The sequence below is a fragment of the Embiotoca jacksoni genome, unplaced genomic scaffold (assembly GCF_022577435.1).
Source record: "Embiotoca jacksoni isolate LCO1_2020_lvr unplaced genomic scaffold, fEmbJac1.0.p SCAF_26, whole genome shotgun sequence".
In the NCBI taxonomy this organism is placed as follows: domain Eukaryota; kingdom Metazoa; phylum Chordata; class Actinopteri; family Embiotocidae; genus Embiotoca; species Embiotoca jacksoni.
This window is the reverse complement of record NW_027185377.1, coordinates 4,462,240-4,484,737: the sequence shown is the minus strand read 5'-3', so window position 1 is coordinate 4,484,737 and position 22,498 is coordinate 4,462,240. Positions and strand designations below refer to the sequence as shown.

Here is a 22,498-nt window from a genome sequence, read left to right as displayed (position 1 = left end):
TGTTTTCAGTTCTAGGACATTCTCTAATCTTTGATTTAATCGTTTGAACAGTTATTGTAATGAAGCCATGTAAGTTTGGAGGGGGGCGGGGGGGGGTATCACCATTTCTTTTCATTTTAGAAAGTCAGTAAAGCTGTAAAATAAATGTGGTGGAGTGGAAAGTGTAATATTTCCCTCTGAGGCATAGTGGAGTAGAAGTTTGAAGTAGCACCAAATGGAAACGAAAAGTGCCTCAAAATTGTACTTAAGTACAACATTTTAGTAAATGTTCTTAGATATTTTCTACCCCCTGAAGGAGATTCAAAAAGATTATTTGCCCAAAAATAGTCAGATCCCTTAAAACCACAACTTGTATAACACCCCCACTCTGTCATATGCATGCTACAGCACATACACTAACATTTTATCGTGTACATATGAAGAACTACACGCTGTTTAAAGGAGCCTTATTGGTTTCAAACAAAATTTCGTAAATGTGCAGTGAATAGGAATTCTTTATCTTCTTACTAATCATTTTTACTATTCAGGCAAATGTACTGAAAAGTAGCCCATTATTATCATCAAAGGTCCATCCCGTCATATTGATTTGTATTATCGCTAGCTCATAATATTCACAGGGGTAATTAGGGTGGACGTGGTGCCTTTTGCTCCAAATATTTCTGACAATTTCCAGATTACAATGAAAATAGCCTTTAATTTAACACAAAGAAAATGTACAATCTCTGATGTGTAACATATTCGAGCAGTGTGAGCATGTGTGTATGTGTGTGTGTGTGTGTGTGTGTGTGTGTGTGTGTGTGGTTCCACCAGTCATCTGGTCCTCAGGTGTAAACTTGAACCCTTGTTACGCTTCTGACACCCACCTGTCTGTCAAAGCCTGATTCGCCCACCTGTAAATATCCTTAGGTCTTGCACATTATTATGTGGTGAGCCAATTAGAGGTGTAGACTTTTATGGGATACTCCGGGTCCTTCAGAACTTCGGTGGGTGCAGGCAGGAACACTCTGATGGCGGATTTCCCTGAAGCAGGCCCCTTATTTAATTATTACTTCCTTGTGTGGTTTTGTGTTATTTGGTACAAACTGCATACAGCCCGGAAAGGCTACAGTACAAAACGGGGACATGAGGTACAATCTTTTTTTTAATGGAAACACATCAACTGGGACAAAAATATGTGACCAGAAATGTCTTCATCCAAGCAATTTATGTCACAATTTGTCATTGCCTCAGATCCCCAAGTGGGTCCTGCTTCAACCACACACTGTGGAAATTAGTGTCGATCCAAACTGCAAGAAGAAAAGGAGTGACGTTGACTGGGGCAAAGGAGACTTACTTTAAAAGGCTGTGGTCATTTTTGTGCTCTTTCCCATAATGCCCATTAAGTCAGAAACCAATTTAAGACTCCAACAAACAGTACATTAGAAAGGCATTTGTGAACAGCACAGAGGGAACATCCTATTTCTCAAATTAGTATTCTTTCTCCAAATGCCAGTATATGCTCTTCAAATCCCCAAAACTCCCTCGGTGAAACTCTTAAATGAGGCAATTAAATTCAGGGTTTCAAACTCCTTTGAACTACACCTTCTGTCTGAATCCTTCAATATCCCTACTGTGGGTTCTCAAAGCTCATCAGGGCTATTTAGTACCCTGGGCTCCCCTTTTTAACAGGGACCACCGGCTCATTCTTTTCTCTGTCATTCATTTCCTGAGGGGGCGAGAAAAAAAGACAGAAGGAAATGAACATTTCGCCAACTGAAATGCCTCCTGCCTGTGATTTCTTCTGTCGGAGGGAAATTTCCCATGTGTTTTCAAAAAAAGGGATTAGCGCTCTGGACGCTCTCATTCCAATTCCCTGTTCCACCTTATCCCATCTAATCTCCTGTCCTCTCATGCCTATGTGTTTAGTAGGTTAGCCCTGGATCAAGTGACTGACTGTGATCCAATTAGCATCCAACACCATCTGCAACTGTACATGTGCTTCTGTCTCAAAAGTAAGTGTCTGTTAGTTCGGCTACTTCTTTAAAAAAAAAAAAAAAAAAAATGTTTCCAACTCATTACCCTAAATGCACATAGGTATCACTTAATGTGCAGTCGGAGGGGTTTGAAGGGCCGACTAAAGCGGTGCAGTCAACCGAGGAGCAAATGATGAGCTAATGAATTGTGGTTGTCTGGGAGCACGGAGGAAGATGAGGAAGTCAGGAGGGGACATTTGTAACCAGATAACAGAATTTCACAGCATCTGCACTGATCCAATTTACTGCTGCCCCGAGTAACGCATAAGGTTAGGTGGAATTTCATCACATAATTAGCAATGGATGGATCCCATGTGTTTACAGAAATCATTTATAGACAGAGCAGTTCTGCCACGATGCACGCTCACATTTCTGCATGTCTCATGGTTCCTTTTGATGTTTTTCTGACATGTTACCTTGAATAACACGTTTACTGTTTTTGCAAAAATGCAAATATAATGTATCACAAAAGAATGCAAGGGGTTACTTTTGTTTACAAAAACCAACGAGAAGATGAAATCAGAGCCAAATCAGAAACAAATATTTCTTACACACTTAAAAAAACAGCAGTTACGTGTGTGTAACTTCTATTTTTCATTGTCTCATTACTGAATAGGAGACTACTGCGATCACTGTCTTCATGTTGTTTTGTTTACTCTGATAGAAAGTGGCGATCTTCTGAGCAGAAGGTTTGCAGTGGGGAATTTGCTAGATGTGTGGTACTAAAAAAGGAAGACTACTACGTATTGTGGCGTAGCTTCAGAGGCTATGTATTCAGCTGTAACAAAGGTTGACTTTAATTCTGGATGACTGACTTTATTTTTATTTATTTTTTTTTTTGCAGAGTCTCAGAACATCCAAGTGTCATGCCAAAGTGTGTCAAACACCCGTCAGTCCCCCAGAGCACACCGTGTCAGTGTCACGCTTTGCCTTGCCGAGGCGTTAAAATTAACGTGTCTTAAACTTTAGGCACCAAAAACGACGTGATTGGTTTAGAAAAATAAATGATATTTTGGGTTGCATTGCATAGGTCACGCAAGTTACTTCACGTCCATTACCTAAGTTAAATATGTACCATATGTAAGTAACTTAACAGAAATCCACTTTAATCTTGTTTTCTCGTTGACTTGAACTCTGGTCTCATGGGTTAGGTTAGGTTAGGTAGTTACTTTATTAATCCCCGAGGGAACATTTTTAAAAAGTCCTGTGTGCTCTATCGTAGGTTTCTTCTTGTTAAAAGGGAGTTTTTCCTTCCCGCTGCTGGTGGTTTTTCTACCTTAAAGGGGAGTTTTTTTTTCTTCTTAGCTTACATAGGAACTGTTGTGTTCCTCTACGTAATGTTGTAAAGTGCTGTTGTAAGGACTTCACTGTGTTAAGTGCCTTGAAATAACCTGTGTTGTGATTTGGCGCTATATGCAAGAAAATTGACTTGAATTGAAATGTATTTGATCGTTGAGCCACTCCGACCTCCTCCCTGTGTCACTGTAAACACTGACACAGTATCCTTTAGTATACTGACAGGTGTAATACATACTTTGGTGTGATACCAGGCTGCACTGAACTGAACTAAGAGAGAAATTTAATTACATCAGCACTAATAAGCATCATTTTCATTAACCCCCATTTTAATGCCTCCCTTCCTCCCTTCTCATCTGCACTGTTTGCAATAGAGCACCAGAACTGCTAACATTGAAAAATAATTTATTTCAGAAATGTACTGTGATCATATATTCATTCAGATTCTGCATGATAAGCTTTTGTTGCGTACAATGAAATCACCCCACAGAGAAAAAAAAGAAAAGAAAAGTAGATGACATTTTTTTTTTTTGTTTGTTTTGTTTTTTTAAACTATGGAAACTAGGAACACACCACTGAGTCTTCACTATAGCATTATGAGTGTGCCTGGCAGGCGGCCGGACGGTGCCAACCCTCCGTGGCGTTACTCCAGGCAGGTTTACAGTTGCTGCAGGACAGTCTCTTTATAAACAAACGCACAGTGAATGATTTGTAAAGCTTATGCACACAAGAAGTGTAATCGCACGCGCGCACACACACACACGTACGCACGCACACGCATTAGCATCTGGGACAGTACAGTCACACCTGAAGAGTACAGAATGGTTGATTACACAAAAGGGAGAGAGGTGAGGCAATTCAATGACATCATCTCTTGGCGCAGGCTCAGCACTGCCCGGTGATAGTGATCAGTGGCAGCAAAGAGTTTTCCCAACAGGGAAAAGAAACAGGGGAAAAAAAAAACATCCTCTTTGTTTCTTATCAAAATCAAACTGTTTACACTGAAGCAGAACCAGCAGCTGTGCCCGCGTGTGGTAGTCCCCGACGACGGTTTTTCAACACTTCACCTCTGAGGGTTGGATTTTCAAAGCATTCCAGTAGATTGAGACCGGTGTGTTCGTACGTGAGCCAGCGACACGGGGTGAAATATGAAACACGGGACGTGTATGCAAATGAATTCACAGCCCACTTCTGTCAGGATTAAAAGAAGGCTCTCGTAGCGTGAGCGCGCAGTGGGGTTGGAGGTGGGGGAGGGGGGGGGGATGACATTACGATGACACGGTCAGGGACACCGTCAGCGGTTCAGTCACGATTGGTGCCGGATATCATAAATAAGTGTTTCTCTATCAAGGCATCTTTGATCCACTGTAACACACTCACAAAAAAGACTTTTAAACACTTTCACTTGAACAGATATACACTCATTTTATATATCTGCAGGATCCTTCAGGCACGGCGCAGTCACTGACATCTGACCCACCACGGTCAAATGCGGTCTGACTTTTATTTTTTGATGTATTTGTGTGCTATCGGCCAGAGAGTTGTTTCCATGGAGATACGTGATTGTTTTTCTTCGACATCCATTCAAAACTCTCCGGGCCAACACGTTAAAATTTCTTTCGATTTGGCATGAATTCCCATCTCCGTGTCGGTGTTTTATCGCTTCCTTCATTTGTTTTTACATCCAGCCCGAACAAATAAGTGTCCTTTCACATCCTCGGTATGGCTCCATCATATTGTCTTATCAGTCTCCATCAATGCAGCACCTGCATTGACTTTATGTTGTCTTCTAGGTACGTCTACTATATATATTTATATATATTTATATGTGTGTGTGTTTTCCTTGTGACTTTGTACAGATTCAAAGAGATAACCACTGAATGCGTTCTAAAAAAAAAAAATAAAAAAAAAATAAAAAGGCAATTTAAAAAAAAATAATAGGAAGAAATAAATGATAAGCAAAAGTCATGCAAGTAGTTCAAAGAGCAAAATAAAAAGTGAATAAAGGGTGTGAAGAATATTTCATCAACCGGTGAGAGAAGCCTACACTGGCACACTTCCACACATTAGACAAAAAAAAGTGTTCATGGTGTTGTTCTGCATATATCCAGACTGACTAAAGAAAACAACAAAAACAAAACAAAAAGAAAAGTAATGAGGCGTGACGGACTTGGACTGAGCTCACTGTGCATTATGCAACACTATGTTTTCCTTCAAAAACAAGTTGTAGATATTTCCAGAAGTTTCTGTGTCCTTTTTTCCGCATTTTTCACACAAATGAAGAGAAGCCAGCGATGGGGGCCCGTGAGCCGGGAGCTAGACTGCTAGGAGGCCTGTACAAGGTGTTGTGCTGGCTGGGGGGGTTGGAGCTCTGCTGGGAGGGGGTGGGAGTCCGGCTACCTTTGGGCCTAAACAGGCTGCCCTGGCCCTGGGGCTGGCACTGGGGCTGGCCTTGGGGCTGGCCTTGGGGCTGGCCTTGGGGCTGGCCCTGGGGCTGGCCGTGGGGCTGGCCGTGGGGCTGGCCGTGGGGCTGGCCCTGCGCCTGCTGAGGCTGGGGGCTGGGTGAACTGAGCTGGGGTGGCAGCGGAGGTAGAGGGGGCAGCGGCGGCGGGGCGCAGTGGTCTGGGTCACCCGACTCGGACTCGGTGTAGCTGTAGGCCTGCGCCCGCGATATGCCTTTCTGCTGGCGGCGCCAGGAGTTGTAGTAGGTCGGGTCGCTTATGTAGTGGTTGACGAAGGAGTGGGTCTTCTGTCGGTTGGGGTCCACCTCGTACTCGCTGTCGCTGCCCTGAGAGAGAAAATAAAGAGGAGACAATGTTGTATGGAGTTAGCGTCGGGTGACTCTGAAGTGTTTCCATGTGGAGCAGTTAGAGATGCTGAGGCTATAAATGGAAATGAAAATGAAGTTATTGAGTTATTCTAAGTCATCGACTAACAATCGTCGCCGTCGAAAAACAACACGCACATGCACACTCACTTTTCATTTACGACACGGCACGGGTACACAACATGGACGAAATGGTCAAAGATGGTGAAAGCATGAAGGATGACTTTGTTACTGAAGCGTGCACAGTAAGCGGACCATCAACACAAAGATGGCAAAGGTCAATTTATCTTCGGCACCAATCAGTCGGACTATGATCTTTGTAGCCACATCGCGCCAGCAAGATGGGGTTGGTGTTGTACAGTACAGTGTACCATTTAAATCCTACAGCATAATAGGAATCAGAGGGGGAAGGATTGGATGGGGACTACTAGGAGAAACCAGTCACCTACAAGGGCTACAAAACATTCAAAGCAGGCAGCCACAGGAACCTCACCAAATGCAGTGGAAGTGTATGTAGGCCACCTGTCCCATATGAAAACACCAGCGCCTCCTATGGGTGAACAAAACAATGGGTTTTACAGTACATCACCATAACAGAATGATTCAAATGGCCGAGTCATGATGATGATGATGATAATATCATAATACATATGTGTACTTATAGACCCTTCTGTAACCTTGCGTGTGAATGGTGTGAGAAGCTGATAAAAGATGAAAGATAAAGAAAGAGGCAGAATGTGCAGCGTGTTCTTTCCTATTGAGAAGTGAAGCAGCGTCAGAGGGATCTTTTTCTTCACGTTTAAACTCAGTTTGAATTCCATTCGAGCCGAGTGGAAAGAAACACTCGTCCTCGGCACATTCTCGTCGCTGACCCTCCACCTTGCTGCAGGTCGGGCTGGAGGCGCCATTGTACTCACGTCGAGAAACATTCCGCGCGCCAAACAAGAAGATCGCTGAACACTCAGCGGGGATTACTCGCGGACAGCTAAATGCCGTGAAAACAAGCTGCCAATTGGCCGGTCAGCGTGTAATTAATCACCTGGCCGCACTGAACTCGTGCACGGATGCCACTGCCAAAAACTGTCACTGGATCGTTTCCCATGGAGGAATCTTTAGGCATGCATGAAGCGAAATTTCAGACTAGTACGCTGCAGAGATGGAGCGGATAATTGGTGACCGTTTGAAATATTCCTTCCTCTTTCGTGCCTTTTATTATCACGTTCCATTTTCTCATACAAAAACATGGCTGCTGGCACGCACTCGAGGGAAAACGCTCCGGAGCGCAGATCTCTGGCTGGATATTGCGAAAAGCACATGTGTGATACATATGGCGGCCCTCTCAGATTTCCCTTTTGCCTCAACATGGTGAATGCCTCCTATGTCGAACCCCTATATGAAGGCTTTTCTTCTCCAAATGTCACCAGAGTTTATAAATGTCCAAACAGAAACTCATTCGGTTCCACTTTTGATCCTCTAAACAAAAGAACGTGACCCTTCTCCCCTTTCTTCGCCACAAATGAATCAAAGGCAGACATTGACCAAGTTTCCCTCAGCATGCATTTCTTTTATATTGTTTCTCCTCTTAATAAAGAATAGTGTTGCAAACACTTCGCGGGCCGAGCCGGTTTTGAAAAGCATTCCAGTCGTGCCAGCCTATTTAGCAACCCGACAAACACAATAACAAGATCCATTCACAGTGGACCAACAAGACACTCTGAGTGGTGTTACCTCACTCCCAAAGAATTAACAACGCATCGAGAGATGAAACAGGAAACCAGTTGTGTGTGTTAGTGTGTTAGTGTGTGTGTGTGTGTGTGTGTGTGTGTGTGTGTGTGTGTGTGTGTGTGTGTGTGTGTGTGTGTGTGTGAGAAAGAGTGTGCGCAGCCCGATTGTTGACACGGTAAACTGCTTCCACGGAGCGTTGGCTAACAGATGTTCTGACTCTGTAAATGTTCTCGCTCCAATCTGTCGGCTTTTCTGCTGTTTGGTTCATCATCACTCTTTAACAGGAACAACTGGAGGATCCAGTCGAGATACCTACAGTGAAGACGCTCGACAATTTGCCTCTGGGGCGGCACGTGATACGGCTCCTTACTTCAACTCGTTACGAGCTAATTACCGAGAGCTGAATGCTGTGAAAGAAACAGGCTTTAGGCATGAAATGGAGCATCGCACCTCAGCCTCCAGGGAACAGCCGTCTTATTTAATGCGAGGATACGTGTAAGACAGACACATACCAGCCCCCCAGTGTCAGTTATTCAACTTATTTTCTTTTTTTTTTTTCATCATTACGATGTTAAATTAGGCAGAGAAAGAGATTAAGAAAATCTATTCAATTAACTGGTGAAACCTCCAGACAGTACTTTATTTTATCAGCAGCATAATGATGTTGCCCTGCGTTCCTGTTTACAATTACTAACAACGTACGGCAGACCAACACTGTGCGTCAAATATGGGGGCACAATTACTATTTGCTGGAGACAAATTAGTCATTATCAGCAAATAAGGCAGGTGTTTAGAAAATCTATCTCAAAGGGCTTTGACCTTTGACCCCAGCCTGCTGAAAATGACACGCTGTTCTCTTTCTTTCAACTATTCTTGTTTTTATCTTAAGTTGTGCCTAAAGTTTTACCAGAAATCACCTCATATTTAAAGTAGTCCTCACAATTGTTGTACATCATCATTCTGTAAACAAATATGTATTATTTACTATGGTTTATATAATGAGTGAGGCCCCCATCCCCCTTCACAAAAGGATGCATACCCCAATATCACATAGTGGGTCAGTCCTTTGTCCTCTAGTTATGGATTATTGCAAAGAGGAGAGGGGGGAGACTGTCTATGTCACTCTCATTGATGAAGTGAACACAGCAGGCGTCCCCTTAGACAAAGACAATAACAATATGTGTGGGGATTAAGGGGACCCGACACATTCACAGCACATAAAATCCATGGAGAAAAAAATGGAAAGGGGGGAAAAAATATGTTTTTGGCAGAACTAAAATGCCCGCTGCATCGAAGTCAAGTCGTTCAGTTCATTGGCATTATCAAGGAGGGATATAAGCCTCCTTAGCAGCTTCAGTCGTAACTACTATAATTTATGTAACAGTTACAATCAAAGGGATTGGAGATTGTGTTGGGCATTAGTTCTGCCCCAGAGAGGCGGACTTACATCAGCGAGAGCAAAAGAATGTGCATTTATTCATATTTTTTTTCCCATTTCAATGTGATCCATTTGTAAATTAAAGGACTGTATGAGGCTAGTTTTCATCTGCCCACCACTTGTTGCAAACACGCCAGCTAATTATTAAAACAAAACATAATTCATCTGCGGTTGTAATTTCGCTTTATTTCGGATCCTATGACATCACACTTCAAAGCGGGGCCAGTCAAAACAAAGTGGTGCGTTGTCACTAGAGACAATCCAAACATTACAGAGAGTATTCTCTGTTGAGTCTCAGCCCAAAAAAAAAAAAAAAAATGCTACAGTAGCCAGAGTGACCAGGAGTGAGAGGGCGGAGAAAAGACAGACAGAAGTATGAGAGGAAGCAGACATTTTCATTTGTCTCCCACGGAGAGAGAACAAGAGAGAGAGAGAGAGAGAGAGAGAGAGAGAGGGAGGGATCTCCAATCCATCTATGAGTCAGAGATGAGATCATCTGTCTTCGACTGGTTTCGGCCTTAAATGACATACAGACAACAACAGAGACAACCCTCTAGAAACCAGGAAGCCTGAACTCCGAAGGAGAACGAGTCAAGAGGCGTCTACCTTGCGGGGGAGCAGGAGCAGTAATGGTGGCCTTGTTGCCCCGCCAAGTCAATGTTAGCTTCCTTCCAAATCCCCTCTTGAGGACTACAATAGTCAACTTATACCTGCTGGGGGAGCCCCCCCCCGGGGGATTAAAGGGGGACAGACAGCACAATGTCATAGTGATAGCTCGGAGTTATCCGCTCAATAAAACTTCAAAGAGCATTCCTGGATTTCTCCGAAGCACCACTGGGTGCTGATACGGCGGCCTGTCAGGGGTATGGCAGCAGAACCCCGCGGGTAACAGGCAGGCCTCTGTACGCTTCCAGTCCTTCAAAGCCAACTTCAACCCCTTTAAACGTGCAGTGTGGCATCAGACAGGCGTAGTCATCTCGGGCTGGGGGGGGGGGCTGTGTTTGACAATACACAAGTGCGAACGGTAGATATGTCAGACGGGGTGATGAAATGTCGAAATGCTTCATTTGAGGGGATGTTATGGTGCTGCGAAAGGTCCTGTCTGTAGCAATTCATTGTGGAGAGATCTGGAAATAGGACTTTGGTTCCCCGATAAGGCCCAGGTGGGGAGAGATTTTTGGCCGCCTGAATTCACGCCAGAGACGTATTTATCTGAGAGATGTTTCAGATAATTTGAAGAAACGGAGAGAGTAAAATAATTCCTAGATGAAAGAAAAAAAACAACAACCCTGAATGAAGCCTGAAAGCGAAGGGGGGGGAAACTCAGGCCCCGCTTCCCCTACGACGCTTTCATCTGACTGGGATCAAAACCAGACGGGCGGACTGCAAGGATGGTTCACCGAAACCACAGTGAGAGCCGGGGATGGGAGGTGATGTAAACAAGAACAGAATCAAGAGATGCGGATGCACGTAAGACGTAGATGAAGAAACTATGGAGAAAAGGGTGAAGAAAGGAAACAACCCGAAAGGAAATCAAAAGTTAAAAGAGTCAGGGGTACAAGCAGACGGATCAATAGAAAGATAGAGAGAAACACAATTTATTGATTACACTCACTTACTGGGCAGAAGCAGTTTGACTGAGCACATTGCAGAGGACACAAGTCAGACATCTTGACATTAGATGTTAGAAATCTGTGAATCCTGACAGCTTCTACTCAGAAGAATTCAAAACTGTGATTTTTGATTATACACAGGGATGTTGAGGCCACAGAGGGAGAGCCAGGGTAGAGAGCCAGTACACTATTCTGGTTTTCCACAGAGTTAATACCCAGCGACTCTGACCCGACTTACTGAAAAGGAAAGTTGGACGGACCATCTGGCTGGAGTGGCAACTTTCAATAGCTCTGAAATAAGTTTTCACAGCGTGCGTCACCCTCCCTCGCCGACCTTACATAACGTCGCCGCTGTGGCTGAGTGCGGTGGCCTAGATCTCAGGTGGATGTTTGCAGAGTGACATAGACCAGGCAGGTTACTGCCTGGTCTAATAAACTGCTTTGCAGCCTGCGAGCACAGTCATTCATCTCTCATCTTTTCCCGTTACCGGGCGCTGTATATTGTGTGACCTCTGCAGGGGAGGAGCGGGGGGGGGGGGGAGAATGACTCGGAACGGACACCACGTGGAACGGCATGATCAGACATGAAAAAAATACAGCCCACAAATGCAGAGGTGAATTCCTGAGGAATTCGAGGAGATGACAGTGTGCACAACACAGACAGGTGGAACAAATACTACTTTATGCAGACGGCAGAGAGAGAGAGAGAGAGAGAGAGAGAGAGAGAGAGAGAGAGAGAGAGAGAGAGAGAGAGCAGAGGAGTATGAAAAGGAGTTTGGCGACTGACTGCACCTGTGAGTCGGAGATTTCAGAGGGTTTCTCAGTCAGGCTGCTGCTCTCTGCAGGGATCAGGTCATTGTACTTGGTGCTGACGTCTTCGTCGGAGTAGTGAAGACTGCCTGGACTGGGCCTGGGAGGAGACCTGGACAAAGAGTAATTCAGTTGGTTGTGGTCTTTATCAAAAAAAGGACTATGTCGATCCTTGAGTTGTTTTGGCATTTCATGATAACCATTTCAAATCCGCTCAAAATTTAAAGGATAATCTGATTCTTATTTTTGTTGCATTAATAAGAAGGAACTCCAAACAGATCGAATACAGATCAAAACACCCGCCGGAGTCAGCCAAATTTACTTGGAAGAGGAACAGAAGTAAACAGTCAAATTATTACCAAACAGTTGGCAGACTGACTTCTTTGTTTAATCCTGACCTGCTGTACTCATTGAAGTTGTGCGTACTCAGTTTTTCTGCAAAGTTAGGGATTATTACTGTCATTTCTGTTTAGCTCTGATTCAAATAAAGGAGTTTTAATGTTCTAAAACTTCATCAAAAAAGGCAAACTGCCCAAAAAAAAAAAAAAAAAATCGATAAACTCTAAAATCATTTTTACTTGTTTGGAGCCTGTTTGATCTTTCAACCAGTTTTTTGTTTTTTTTTGCCTCATTTGATTGTGCTGAAGTTGCAGAGTTCACAGAAGTAGAAAAGATTTTAATGAGTACTGAGCAATCATAGCTGTTACAAACAATTAGAAAGATTGTACAAATAAGTCCTCCCGTTGTAATAATGAATCGTCTAAAAATCATTGAGACTTCATTTGAATTCGGAGATGATAATCAAACAAGTTCTGAAAAACAAGCATTTGAAGCTGATGTACTGGCTAAAGGTCGCCGGAGATACAGTTTGTGCTTCCTTTCAACTTCAATTGCGTGTTTGTTTCTCTCTCTTTGTGTGTGTGTGTGTGTGTGTGTGTGTGTGTGTGTGTGTGTGTGTGTGTGTGTGTGTGTGTGTGTGTGTGTGTAGGAGTGCAGCTTGATGGGAATCATGGGACACTCATGAGAGTCTCTCCTGGAATGAATGATTCCCTGACTCGGTCCTCACTGTGGGCTGCTGAACGTCAAACCGCCGGGCTCTTGTGACTAAATCATAAACTGGACTCTTCGCACAAGCTCGAGGGGTCATGAAACAAAGGAGTGGCAGCTTCAGACGCTGCTCTGGCAAATCTTATCACAGCCTACATGAACGATGGCACGGATTACACTCTTTAGTAGCGTGCAAAGGGGAGGATCATTGCCAGTGGGGGGGGGGGGGGGGCGATCTGGGTGAGGAGAGGCGGTTGGGAAGGCTGAAAGAAATGAGAGAAATAAAAGCAAAATACTGGAGAAAAAAAAAAAGATTTCCTAAATTGGTGTGCTTTTGTCAAGGGTTCTTTAAGTAAATATGAGAGGAAAAAAGAAAAAAGCTCTTGGTGCCTCAGCTCATTCCATATTTTCCACTGTCCCTGGTCCTGCTGAACAAACACCCATCTGTTTCTGCTGATTGGTGCTGGTTTGGCTGAGACTACAGGGACATACTGACTCCTGTTGACTTTCCAGGCCACAGTGTCGGTCGCCGCCGCCGCCGCCGCCGCAGCAGCAGCAGCACACGCGGCCGCTTTATACATCGAAACTGCAATTTGCATAAGCATTTATCTAAATAAATATATTTGGAAAGCATTCCAAAAATGTTGTGGGTAAATTCCTGCAGTATTCACGAGGGGTGCTGCTTTTGAATGCAGTGTGGACAAAATGGAGAAGTCCACGGGGAAATCACCCAGCAAGACTGTAACTCCATTAAGCTCAATGAGTCATATTAAAGTTAATTCACTTAATTTGAGTGGAGAAGTGAAACACGCATAATTGAGTGCTCCTTATGTACAATCATACCACAGTGTTGCTTATTTGTGTGCTATGTCTACGTACCTTACGTCTATTATTGAGGATTTTTAAAAGTCCGGCGTCTCAGTTTATGCAGACATATTATGGGATTTTTGCACATTACTAACAATGAAGAAACCCACTTTTTTTTAATTTTGTTTTTTATAAAGAATAGAAAACTGTGAAGAGTTGTACAGCTCATTACCAAAGAGAGACCTCATGATAAACAGAGTAGATCTTAGAGTAAGTGTTAGTTACGTTTTGATGTATTATGGGATGCTCAAATGCAGTAGTATCATATCGGTGGGAAATTAAAACAACATAATATCAAACACAATAGAGTTGCAGCCAATTTTCATGATTGAACAATCTTCTGCCTTATTTTCCACGGAATAATTACAACCCGGTTTTGCTTTGCCCTAGGGAGGCAAAACGTGACGCTGACACGGTCTCATCAAGGGCGTATACAATACATACATGTATAAAATAAAATTGACTGCATTTACAATCCATCCTTCACCCAGCTCATTTGCCATCATCCTTCCATTATCCATTTTCCAACAACACTTTACTTAATGTAAATGTGAGTGACTTTAAAATAACGACGGAGTAAATTCTCCCCCAGAGATGCGAGGTTTTGAAAGCGCCAGTCCCTCACTCTTGAAATCATCTCAACACAGTTGTAATCACAACTCTGAATTCCTCGCCGCTCTTTTTCTCCCAGAGGGACTCTCCGGAGTAACCTTCAGCAACTTGCATTCCTCAGCAGTCCTCTTAGCGAGCGCCCCCTCGTAACAAAGAACAGAGCCGATGTGAAGAAGTGCTATTGTGAGCCTACTGGGACATTATTATAAACTGCCTGTTTAAAAACATTGAGGAATCGCAGCCCACTTTCACCCCTTCTCCTTGACTCTCATACACTGTTGAGTGAGGCGTAAATTATTTATCAGCTCTCTCGCTTGGATAGAGAGAGGGGGTCCACTTAATCCTCTCACGGGAAAAAAAAAATAATTCAGCGAGCATCAGGTAAGGACTGAGAACCAGGGGGGGGTGAAATCAAATCCGCTCCCGGTCTTTACTCATTATCGGCCTCTCCTCTCGCTACAGTCGCCTAAAGGGAGCCATTAACATGTCTGAAGTGTTCCGCAGCTTTGTCACTCAAGAGTGTTTAAAACCATGTTAATCTACATTGAATTACTTCAGCGAGACCTCCCGCAACTCCAAAACCTGAAGTGTCAAAGACGGTTTTCAAACTGCCGAAAGACAATGCTACAAAAGCCGCGCAGGAGCGACGATGTTAATCCTTTCCTCTTTAGGAAGCGGTGAATTTGAATGTCAGCCTTGAAACACATTGGCACTTCTTTGGTGTGATACCAAGCAGTTTGCGTGCTTTACTGAAGGACCACAGAGTATCTAAATTGTTTTTTTTTTTTTTTTTTACTGTCGTTTAATTAGGAGCGTCCGTTTGAGCCTCCCTTAAAGCAATAAAAAAAAAAAAAAAAAAAAAAAAAAAAAAGACACGACGTTTTGCAAATGCATTGACATCACTGAGATTTGTTTGTTTCACTATCTTCCATATCGGGCCTCGTGTTAAACCCCCGAACAAACGATCTCCACATGGAGTATATCTCCCTTGCGAATCCCTCGCGAATGGCATTCGCTGTCCGACACGGCTCCGAGTTAGAATGAATACAATGCGATTAAGAAAGTGTTTGATTCCTGAGCCCGGCGTAAGGCGGAGGACTTCATCCCCGTCTTTGGTATTTTCAGACCGGAGATCAAGATGTGGCATTAATCTATAATCGGAGGCTCAGGTGTTGGGATGTGTTTTTGTTTTTTTTCAAGTTTTCGAGTTCAAAGCGGGCTGATTCTCAGAGTACATCTGTGCATTCCACCCCACCGCCCCTTCCCCTCCTCACCCACCGCCCCTTCCCCTCCTCACCCACCCACACACCCACCCACACACACACACACACACACACACACCCACACACCCCCTTCAAGTCTGTAGTAGTAGGGAGCTGCCTGGAAGCTTCTCAAAGACCTGCCCCCGCTTTGATCTGTTCTCAAGGTCACACTCGCAAGCGCACCTACGAAGGCAAACACATTTCGCATATTCCCCCGCCCAAAATATTGTACTTGTAGCGATACGGACAAGAAGCTAATTCCCTCAACTGGCAAACAGGTACTAAGGATCTAATGCGAGGAACGCAGTCGAGAGCTGAAACCGGACTCATGACTCAGTCCCTGTAGCGTCGGAGGCGCAGGTGTCAATCAGAGCGAGCGGTATTAAAACAAGGCCAAGCCGGGGATTCACAGGAATATACAGACGCTCATTAAATAGAGACGCTGCAGCGAGTCTGTTCATGTGCTGCCTTTAATAGCAGGAAGACTGGATTTAAATGTTTCTCTCCACAGAGCTGAAAAATGCTCTCAGGCAACGAGGTAAAAGTTTCCACGGACAACCCAATTATTTTTGCGATACGGTTATTTAATTTAGACTTTAGAATTTAAACACGGTCTGCCCTCGAAACTGCGCAGATCGCTCACCTGGTGTAGACGCCGTTCTTCCGACAGAAAGAGTTCTTCACGGACAGACGTCGGTTGTTGAGCTCCAGAGCGGGGAAGCGGCCTTCGTCCAGGCTGACCATGTCTCCGTGGGTGAGAGCGTTGCAGTTGGAGTTGTTACCTGGACACACGTACAGAGACACTGTGTGACCACAGGCCGGACGGACAGGCAGGTTAGTGTCTGGGAGGACGGATGAGAACTGGTCAGTCACTTGATCATTCAAATGTGGAAGAAATAGACAAATCGTCAAATGGTGACACTGCTAAGTTTAAACACGGCTGAATGAATGTCAGAGATGTTTTACCTTTCGACGCAAGGCTCCAGTCCTTCAGGCTAAATTTGACTGCATGGCTTTGAGACCTTAAATTGATGACTATTAAAATAACACGGCTTTTGGATGTTTTCCTTTCCGGGCGATTTATTAAATAGTCTTTTTTTTTTTTTTCAGGGACTTTATCGGGTAAAATCTCGAGACTTTGGCTTTCAAGGTTCAAGTCAGTCAAGTCCAAGTAAACGCTCAAGTACCTCTGTGACTTAAAGCAATAATTCATCATTTTGAAATTAGTAACTTTTTTGCCGAGAGGAAAAGATGAAAAAAAGCTTAGCTGCCCGATGGAGCGGCTATCCTGGCCTGTTAATTAGTGCGTCAGCTGGATGTTGTTTCCATCATACAGAGCGTTGCTCGTTCGTTCCAGTCTTTGTTGACTCACCTAACAGTTTCTGGTTTTATACCGAACAGACAGCTACAAGAGCGGTATCGTATTTTCTCCTCTAACTCTCAGCGAGAAAGCGACTCGGACTGTTTCCCAAAATGTTGAAGTATTCCTTTAAGTATCAAGTCTTATGTCTACAGCTTGGATTCTTCTACTGTACGTCTTCGTGACAACACACACAAAGAAAAGACGTTCGTCAGATCGGTGGCCGTAACCTTACTGCACCACAGGCCTGTCAATCAAACGGACACGCCCCCAAACGCACGTGCTTTTTAAGCTTATTTTCAAATTAATGACGGGAGTATTTTCAGATAGACGGCCAGACAACTAATAAGGAGCGACTTTAGCCCGCAAATCCGAGAAAGCTCTTGGAGCCAACCTCCAGTGGCCCTCGGTGGTATTGCAGCTCAAGGCGCTCCTGCATGGGCCTCATTTTTCAGATCCGGAAGCCACACCCCCTTTATATACAGTCTAAGATACAGACTCATTAAAATGCATGTGTAAAATATGATGGATGACTGTGCCTCTCTGTGTAAACACAGCCTGTGAATCACACATGAATGGACCGTAACATAACGGGTAAGCTTTGACTAAGTGCTCCTCATGACTTGATCAAAAAGCTAACACTGTAAACGGAGAAAGAGGCTTGCCAAGCTGCCCCACAGTAGATTAATGTTTGGAGAGACCATTGCTTTCCGTGTTCCAGGTTAAAAACACTTTCAGTCGTCCTAAGGCTTACAAAGAGGGGTGGGGGGCAACCGGGACCAGGACCTCCGCGGTTGCTCCGGGGCTACTTAAGGTCAATTGGTGGTTACGCAAACACGCAGGAAAATAAAAAAAAAAGCCCTGAGTAGGTCCAGCGGCCTGGGCCAGATTCTTAGAGGGGGATATGGAGGGCTTTGAGAGTGTCTTTGTGCCGGGGTGAGAAGGAACCGCTTGTTTTTCCTCTGTCAGTCAGAAAGATGGGCAGTGACCCGCAGGGACCCCCCCTCGCCCCTCCCCTGCCTGGCAGCTAAACAGCCGTGGCAAAAGTGCTGAGGCGAGGGAAATACCCGCTGATGTCAGAGCTGTACTGAATGGACAAGTATGCCCTCTGCTCCTCCTCCCCTCCTCTCCCGTCTTTTTGTTCCACTACTGCTCAGCCCAACGATCTAATTCATTCCAAATTAGAAGACACCCGTCTCAGAAAAAAAGTTACCACTGCTCGATATGTGAAAAGTGCAAATCTCTTTATAAAGTGTTCCTGTTTCACGAGAAAAAGCAGAGTCATCAGATTCTCGGCCCTCCGTGCCACTGGGTTACAAATGATAGAAGGCTTCCGTCATAGTTAAATGCTCCATTTAAAATGTGCCATCGTGTGCACTCACCTGACTCAGACTTCTTTGCGTACTTCTTGCTCTGTCCTCTGATAATGAGGATGAACACCAGCAGCAGGATGAAGATGAGCCCCACCAGAGCCACCACCACCAGGAACCACCACTCCTCGTAGAAGGGAGCCACTTTTTGGGCTGGATGGGACACAGAAAAATGGAAATTCATGGTTGTTAAAAACATGTAGCCGTGCTTCTGTGACGTCTGAGTTGACCTCAGGGGGATTTAATTAAGTCTGGAAGTTAATGCAATTTCGATTCTATTAACAAATACAGAGAATCTCACCAGAAATAGATGGAGAAGGTAGACTCGGGGAGCCGTAGCCGTAGTCGTTCACTCCGATTACCCGGAAGTCATAGCTGACCCCTTGTTTCAGTATGTCCATGCTGAACGTGTGTGACGTTGCATCTTTGGGAATGTCCTTGATTAAAATATCCCACAGTCCCTCATCTGTAACAGAATTTACGTCGTATTTAAGGGTCAGAGGAGACTGAAAGAGTTATTAAAGAAGCTAAATATTTAAACAATATCAATATGTCATAGTTAATAGGTTGTTTGTTTGTTTGTTTGTTTGTTTGTTTGATATATGGCTCCAGTCCAGCTGGCAGCTCTGAAGGCAATTCATAATTCCTACAAATATTACACAATCCATCAATTTCTCTCGTAAAACTTTACAGCAACCAAATCTACAACATAAACAGCGGTGCAGCCATATTTCAAATGAAGCCGTGTTAGATGACTTTGCTGTTCGCTATGGAAATCCTGCCAGCGATCATTTATTACACATCGCTACTTGTAAATATCAATGTACATTTGACTCTTTTAATGGGGTACACAAACATAAACAAGAATCCAGAGGTCATCCGTCACGCCGCTGAACTTTGACAGAAGTTTCAAAAAGCAGATGTCATTCGGTCTGAAGACAAAAACACGTCATCGAGTTGCTGTATGTGATCCTGCAGGGAGTTACGGTCCCTTGGCATATGGATAAGAGAAGATGTGGGGGGAGGGGTGCGTTAACCATCCTCATCATCCCCTAAATACTAATTTACACGATACATCACCATCCAGCAGCCCTCGCTAACCGTCTTTAAAATGTACCACTAAGTTCCCTCTCAATTTTCATTTGGAAGCGGTGCAACGCCTCCCTCCCTGTGAGCCACCCGCCATCCATCACCCTGATCGCCCTGCCGTGCCCGGACTTGTCAATCACAAGTGAAACCGGATGCCGTTTGTCTTCACTGCAGCGCATCGAATCAATATCCCATTAAAATAGCAGGGACGCAGACTCTGGGGCAGCAGATGTTGACATTTTACACCCACTTTCCTTGATAAAACTAGCACCGAGGCTACCATGAGGCAGGGTTTACTAATGTGTCTGAGTGCACCCACCTGAGGGTCTGGCCTCGATGACATAGCGCGTTATGGGAGCGCGTCCCTGGTCCCCGCTGGTCCAGTGGATGGTCAGGGCCGAACTGTAGCGTGTGATAAAGGGCTCTCCGGGGGGTCCTGGGGCTCCTGAGGAAGAAGAATAAAGTGTTTGAAACACAAAAAAATGGACGTAGCATCTGTGAGTTCCTGACTCAGTTCCTGACTCAGCCTTAGCCTCAGCTAATTCCAAAATGGGCAAAGAGGTGGTGCGTGGGTGGAGCTAAGTGGGGCTGAATGAATCCTGGTGGTGGAAACGTATAGGTCACTAGCTCACTCAAAACAGCTTTTCCATTGATTACGTATAACTTTTAGCCTTATTACAATTCAAAAAGTTTTTTGTACCAGGCTGTAAACAGGTTTATTACTGCTGTAAAGTTTGCCATTTCAACATGGGGCTCTACGGAGCCTCAAGTGGCCATTCGAGGAACTGCAGTTTTTGGTATTTCCGCGCTGGCTTAATTTTGACGCAAACATCAAAATGTTCCCAAACATCACCTTCCCCCGGTCCCGTGGTGATGTTGGCCTCCACCTCGGGCCCGTAGATGAAGGTTTTGGCCCGGATGCGGAAGTTGTACGTGACGCCGTCCGCCAGGTCTTTGAGCTTCAGCCAGAGGGGGCCACTCCCCTTCACGTCCACCGTCACTGTCTTACTGACGCCTGGGGGGGAGGGGGAGTGGAGACAGTCGGCACAGGCCACGGAAGAGTCTAGACAAACACACCACATTTAAAGCAGGTCTTACACGGGCCAGGCAATGTGGGAGCACACTCAACAGAGGCAAACGCAAACAAACACAAGGGATGGAGTTAGTCGTGGGAAACACGTTCGCATTTTGTAGCTACGCATGACAGTAGTACGCTGTCATGTAAAAAGGTTGCAATGACAAATGAGCCTTTCAGGTCAATGTGATGGTTCAGAGCTCAAGAAAAATGCACACCACAAGATTTTGATCAGCTTGATTTCATTGGTCAAAAAAAAAATAAAAAAAATCTAGTGTCATTTTACAACTTCAGTTAGAAATCCAAATTCATCCTGTAGTGTGCATGAAGCTTTCGTAGAAGCCAGCAGCCACTTAGTGCGGAGAAAGTTGAGACGAGTGATTACCATCGACGGGCGTGGAGGGTTCGTAGACCAGTCGGTAGCCCTCGATGATGCCGTTAGGGAAGGTGGGCTCCCCCCAGGACACGTTGACCGAGGTGGTGGTCAGCTCACCGAAGTGAATGAAGCTGGGGGCGCTGGGGGCTGGAACACGCAGAGGGGTCAAAGGTCAAGAGACACAGTCATTCAACTAAGTATGGGCGAAGAGTTTCTGAAGTTTTTCAGCGACAAACTTTTGAACATATGGCCATAATATTGAGCAGTCTGTGTGTGGGAGGAAACACAAACAGAGATGTGGTTCTGTGAGAGGGATCACTACTACTGAGGTTCATTTTTATGAATATTTCATATCTATACTATATTCTGAAACTGTACAGAACAAGTTTGGGCAGATACATTTATATATATGTGTAATAAAAAAAAAAACAAAAAAAAAAACTTAACCAAACCCCTGTAAACAATAACTTCGGGCTGTCTCTTAGCTCACCTGTGGTAACCTCAACTCGAACTTCCCGTTGAGGTAAACCCCTACAGGCGGACAACATAACAAGTGGGATAATATTAATATCTGCTCTACCTGCAGGTTCCTTCTCTACAGCTTCTTGTTTCTTAGCGCGTTTGGCAAAAAATTCTAACGTGATTACTTTTCCGAGCAAACTTTACATCTGCAGGAATAAACAGCTCCTGCTGGAACTTTTCTCACTGCAGATCCAAAAACTGCAGCTGTGAAAGTGTCGGTGCTGCAGGTCTGAAACTGGGCGCCAGCGTCTGAGGGGCTTTTGGAGTGAGTCTGTGTCCTCATTCAGGAACTGAACTGCGCCAATTAGGTCAAAAACATAGTTTTTGCTAAACCACATTCAGGTTAAAAGGTTAAACATCTCTTACAAACACTGTCTGGCCAAGGTCATAGTAACAGACAGTCACAACAAGCATTCTTAGCCTCCAGACCCCATTACAGCAGGCTGAGCTCGTGATCTTAAAACAGTTTTCCCTGCTGCCTTCAAACTTGTCAAACCCGAGTTGAGACGCTTAGGAAAAAAGACAAAGCCTCTTTGTCTTCTGAAAAAGATGGAATAACTATCTCCCTCATGCTCCTCCCTCCTCCAGCTTGTCATCTGCTTACTCCTCTCACAGCAGTGACCACTGAGGGAAACCAAGAAGCTGTGAACACCTTCTGTTTTTTCTTTTTACTCGTCTGAGACGCAGAAGTAAAGTGCACCAAAAATGTGTCCTTTACTCGGGTTTTAGGAGATAACTATTGTTTTGAGGTGTTAACAGATGGGAATACTAGTAGAGAGTTCAGATAGTCAGAAAGAAAGAAAGAAAGAAAGAAAGAAAGAAAGAAAGAAAGAAAGAAAGAAAGAAAGAAAGAAAGAAGGGCACAGGGCTGTTATTGAGACATAGTATTCCCTCAGACTAAAAGCTCCCTACATTTTTTAACACCATCCAGCATAAAGATAAAACATGACATTCAGCAGATGAGTTCAGAACTGGGCTGGCTGATTGGAAACGTATGCTCCGTGTGTGGTTCTGCTAACATCGTTTGGCATGCTGACAGCAGCGATTAGCATCATCGTCACATCAAATCCTTTCCTCACGGTTGACTCATCTGCTCTGAGAAAACTCTCCCAAACTAACGCCAGCCCTGCCACCAGCACATAAATATGACAAATGAATGAACATGGCTGTTCGCGCTCTAATTTATCTGCTTTAGTC

The 22,498-nt window shown here is 44.4% G+C and overlaps 1 protein-coding gene across 6 annotated transcripts in view; it reads right to left on the bottom strand.

Moving 5' to 3' along the window:
* Positions 1–3,696: 3,696 nt before the first annotated feature.
* The window catches only part of sdk2b (sidekick cell adhesion molecule 2b), a 245,145-nt gene continuing 226,343 nt past the window's right edge, over positions 3,697–22,498 (bottom strand). Inside the window, exons 38-46 of one of the 6 annotated variants that reach the window (XM_069160207.1) lie at positions 20,789–20,926; positions 20,182–20,391; positions 19,648–19,773; positions 18,541–18,705; positions 18,252–18,392; positions 16,153–16,312; positions 11,704–11,833; positions 6,629–6,685; positions 3,697–6,096 (exon numbers count right to left, since the gene is read on the bottom strand). In XM_069160207.1, coding sequence (XP_069016308.1) covers positions 5,578–6,096; positions 6,629–6,685; positions 11,704–11,833; positions 16,153–16,312; positions 18,252–18,392; positions 18,541–18,705; positions 19,648–19,773; positions 20,182–20,391; positions 20,789–20,926 — 1,646 coding nt within the window. In that variant the 3' untranslated portion in view covers positions 3,697–5,577. The remainder of the gene's footprint in view (positions 6,097–6,628; positions 6,686–11,703; positions 11,834–16,152; positions 16,313–18,251; positions 18,393–18,540; positions 18,706–19,647; positions 19,774–20,181; positions 20,392–20,788; positions 20,927–22,498) is intronic. The other 5 variants (XM_069160208.1, XM_069160210.1, XM_069160211.1 and 2 more) reach the window with 5 other exon arrangements.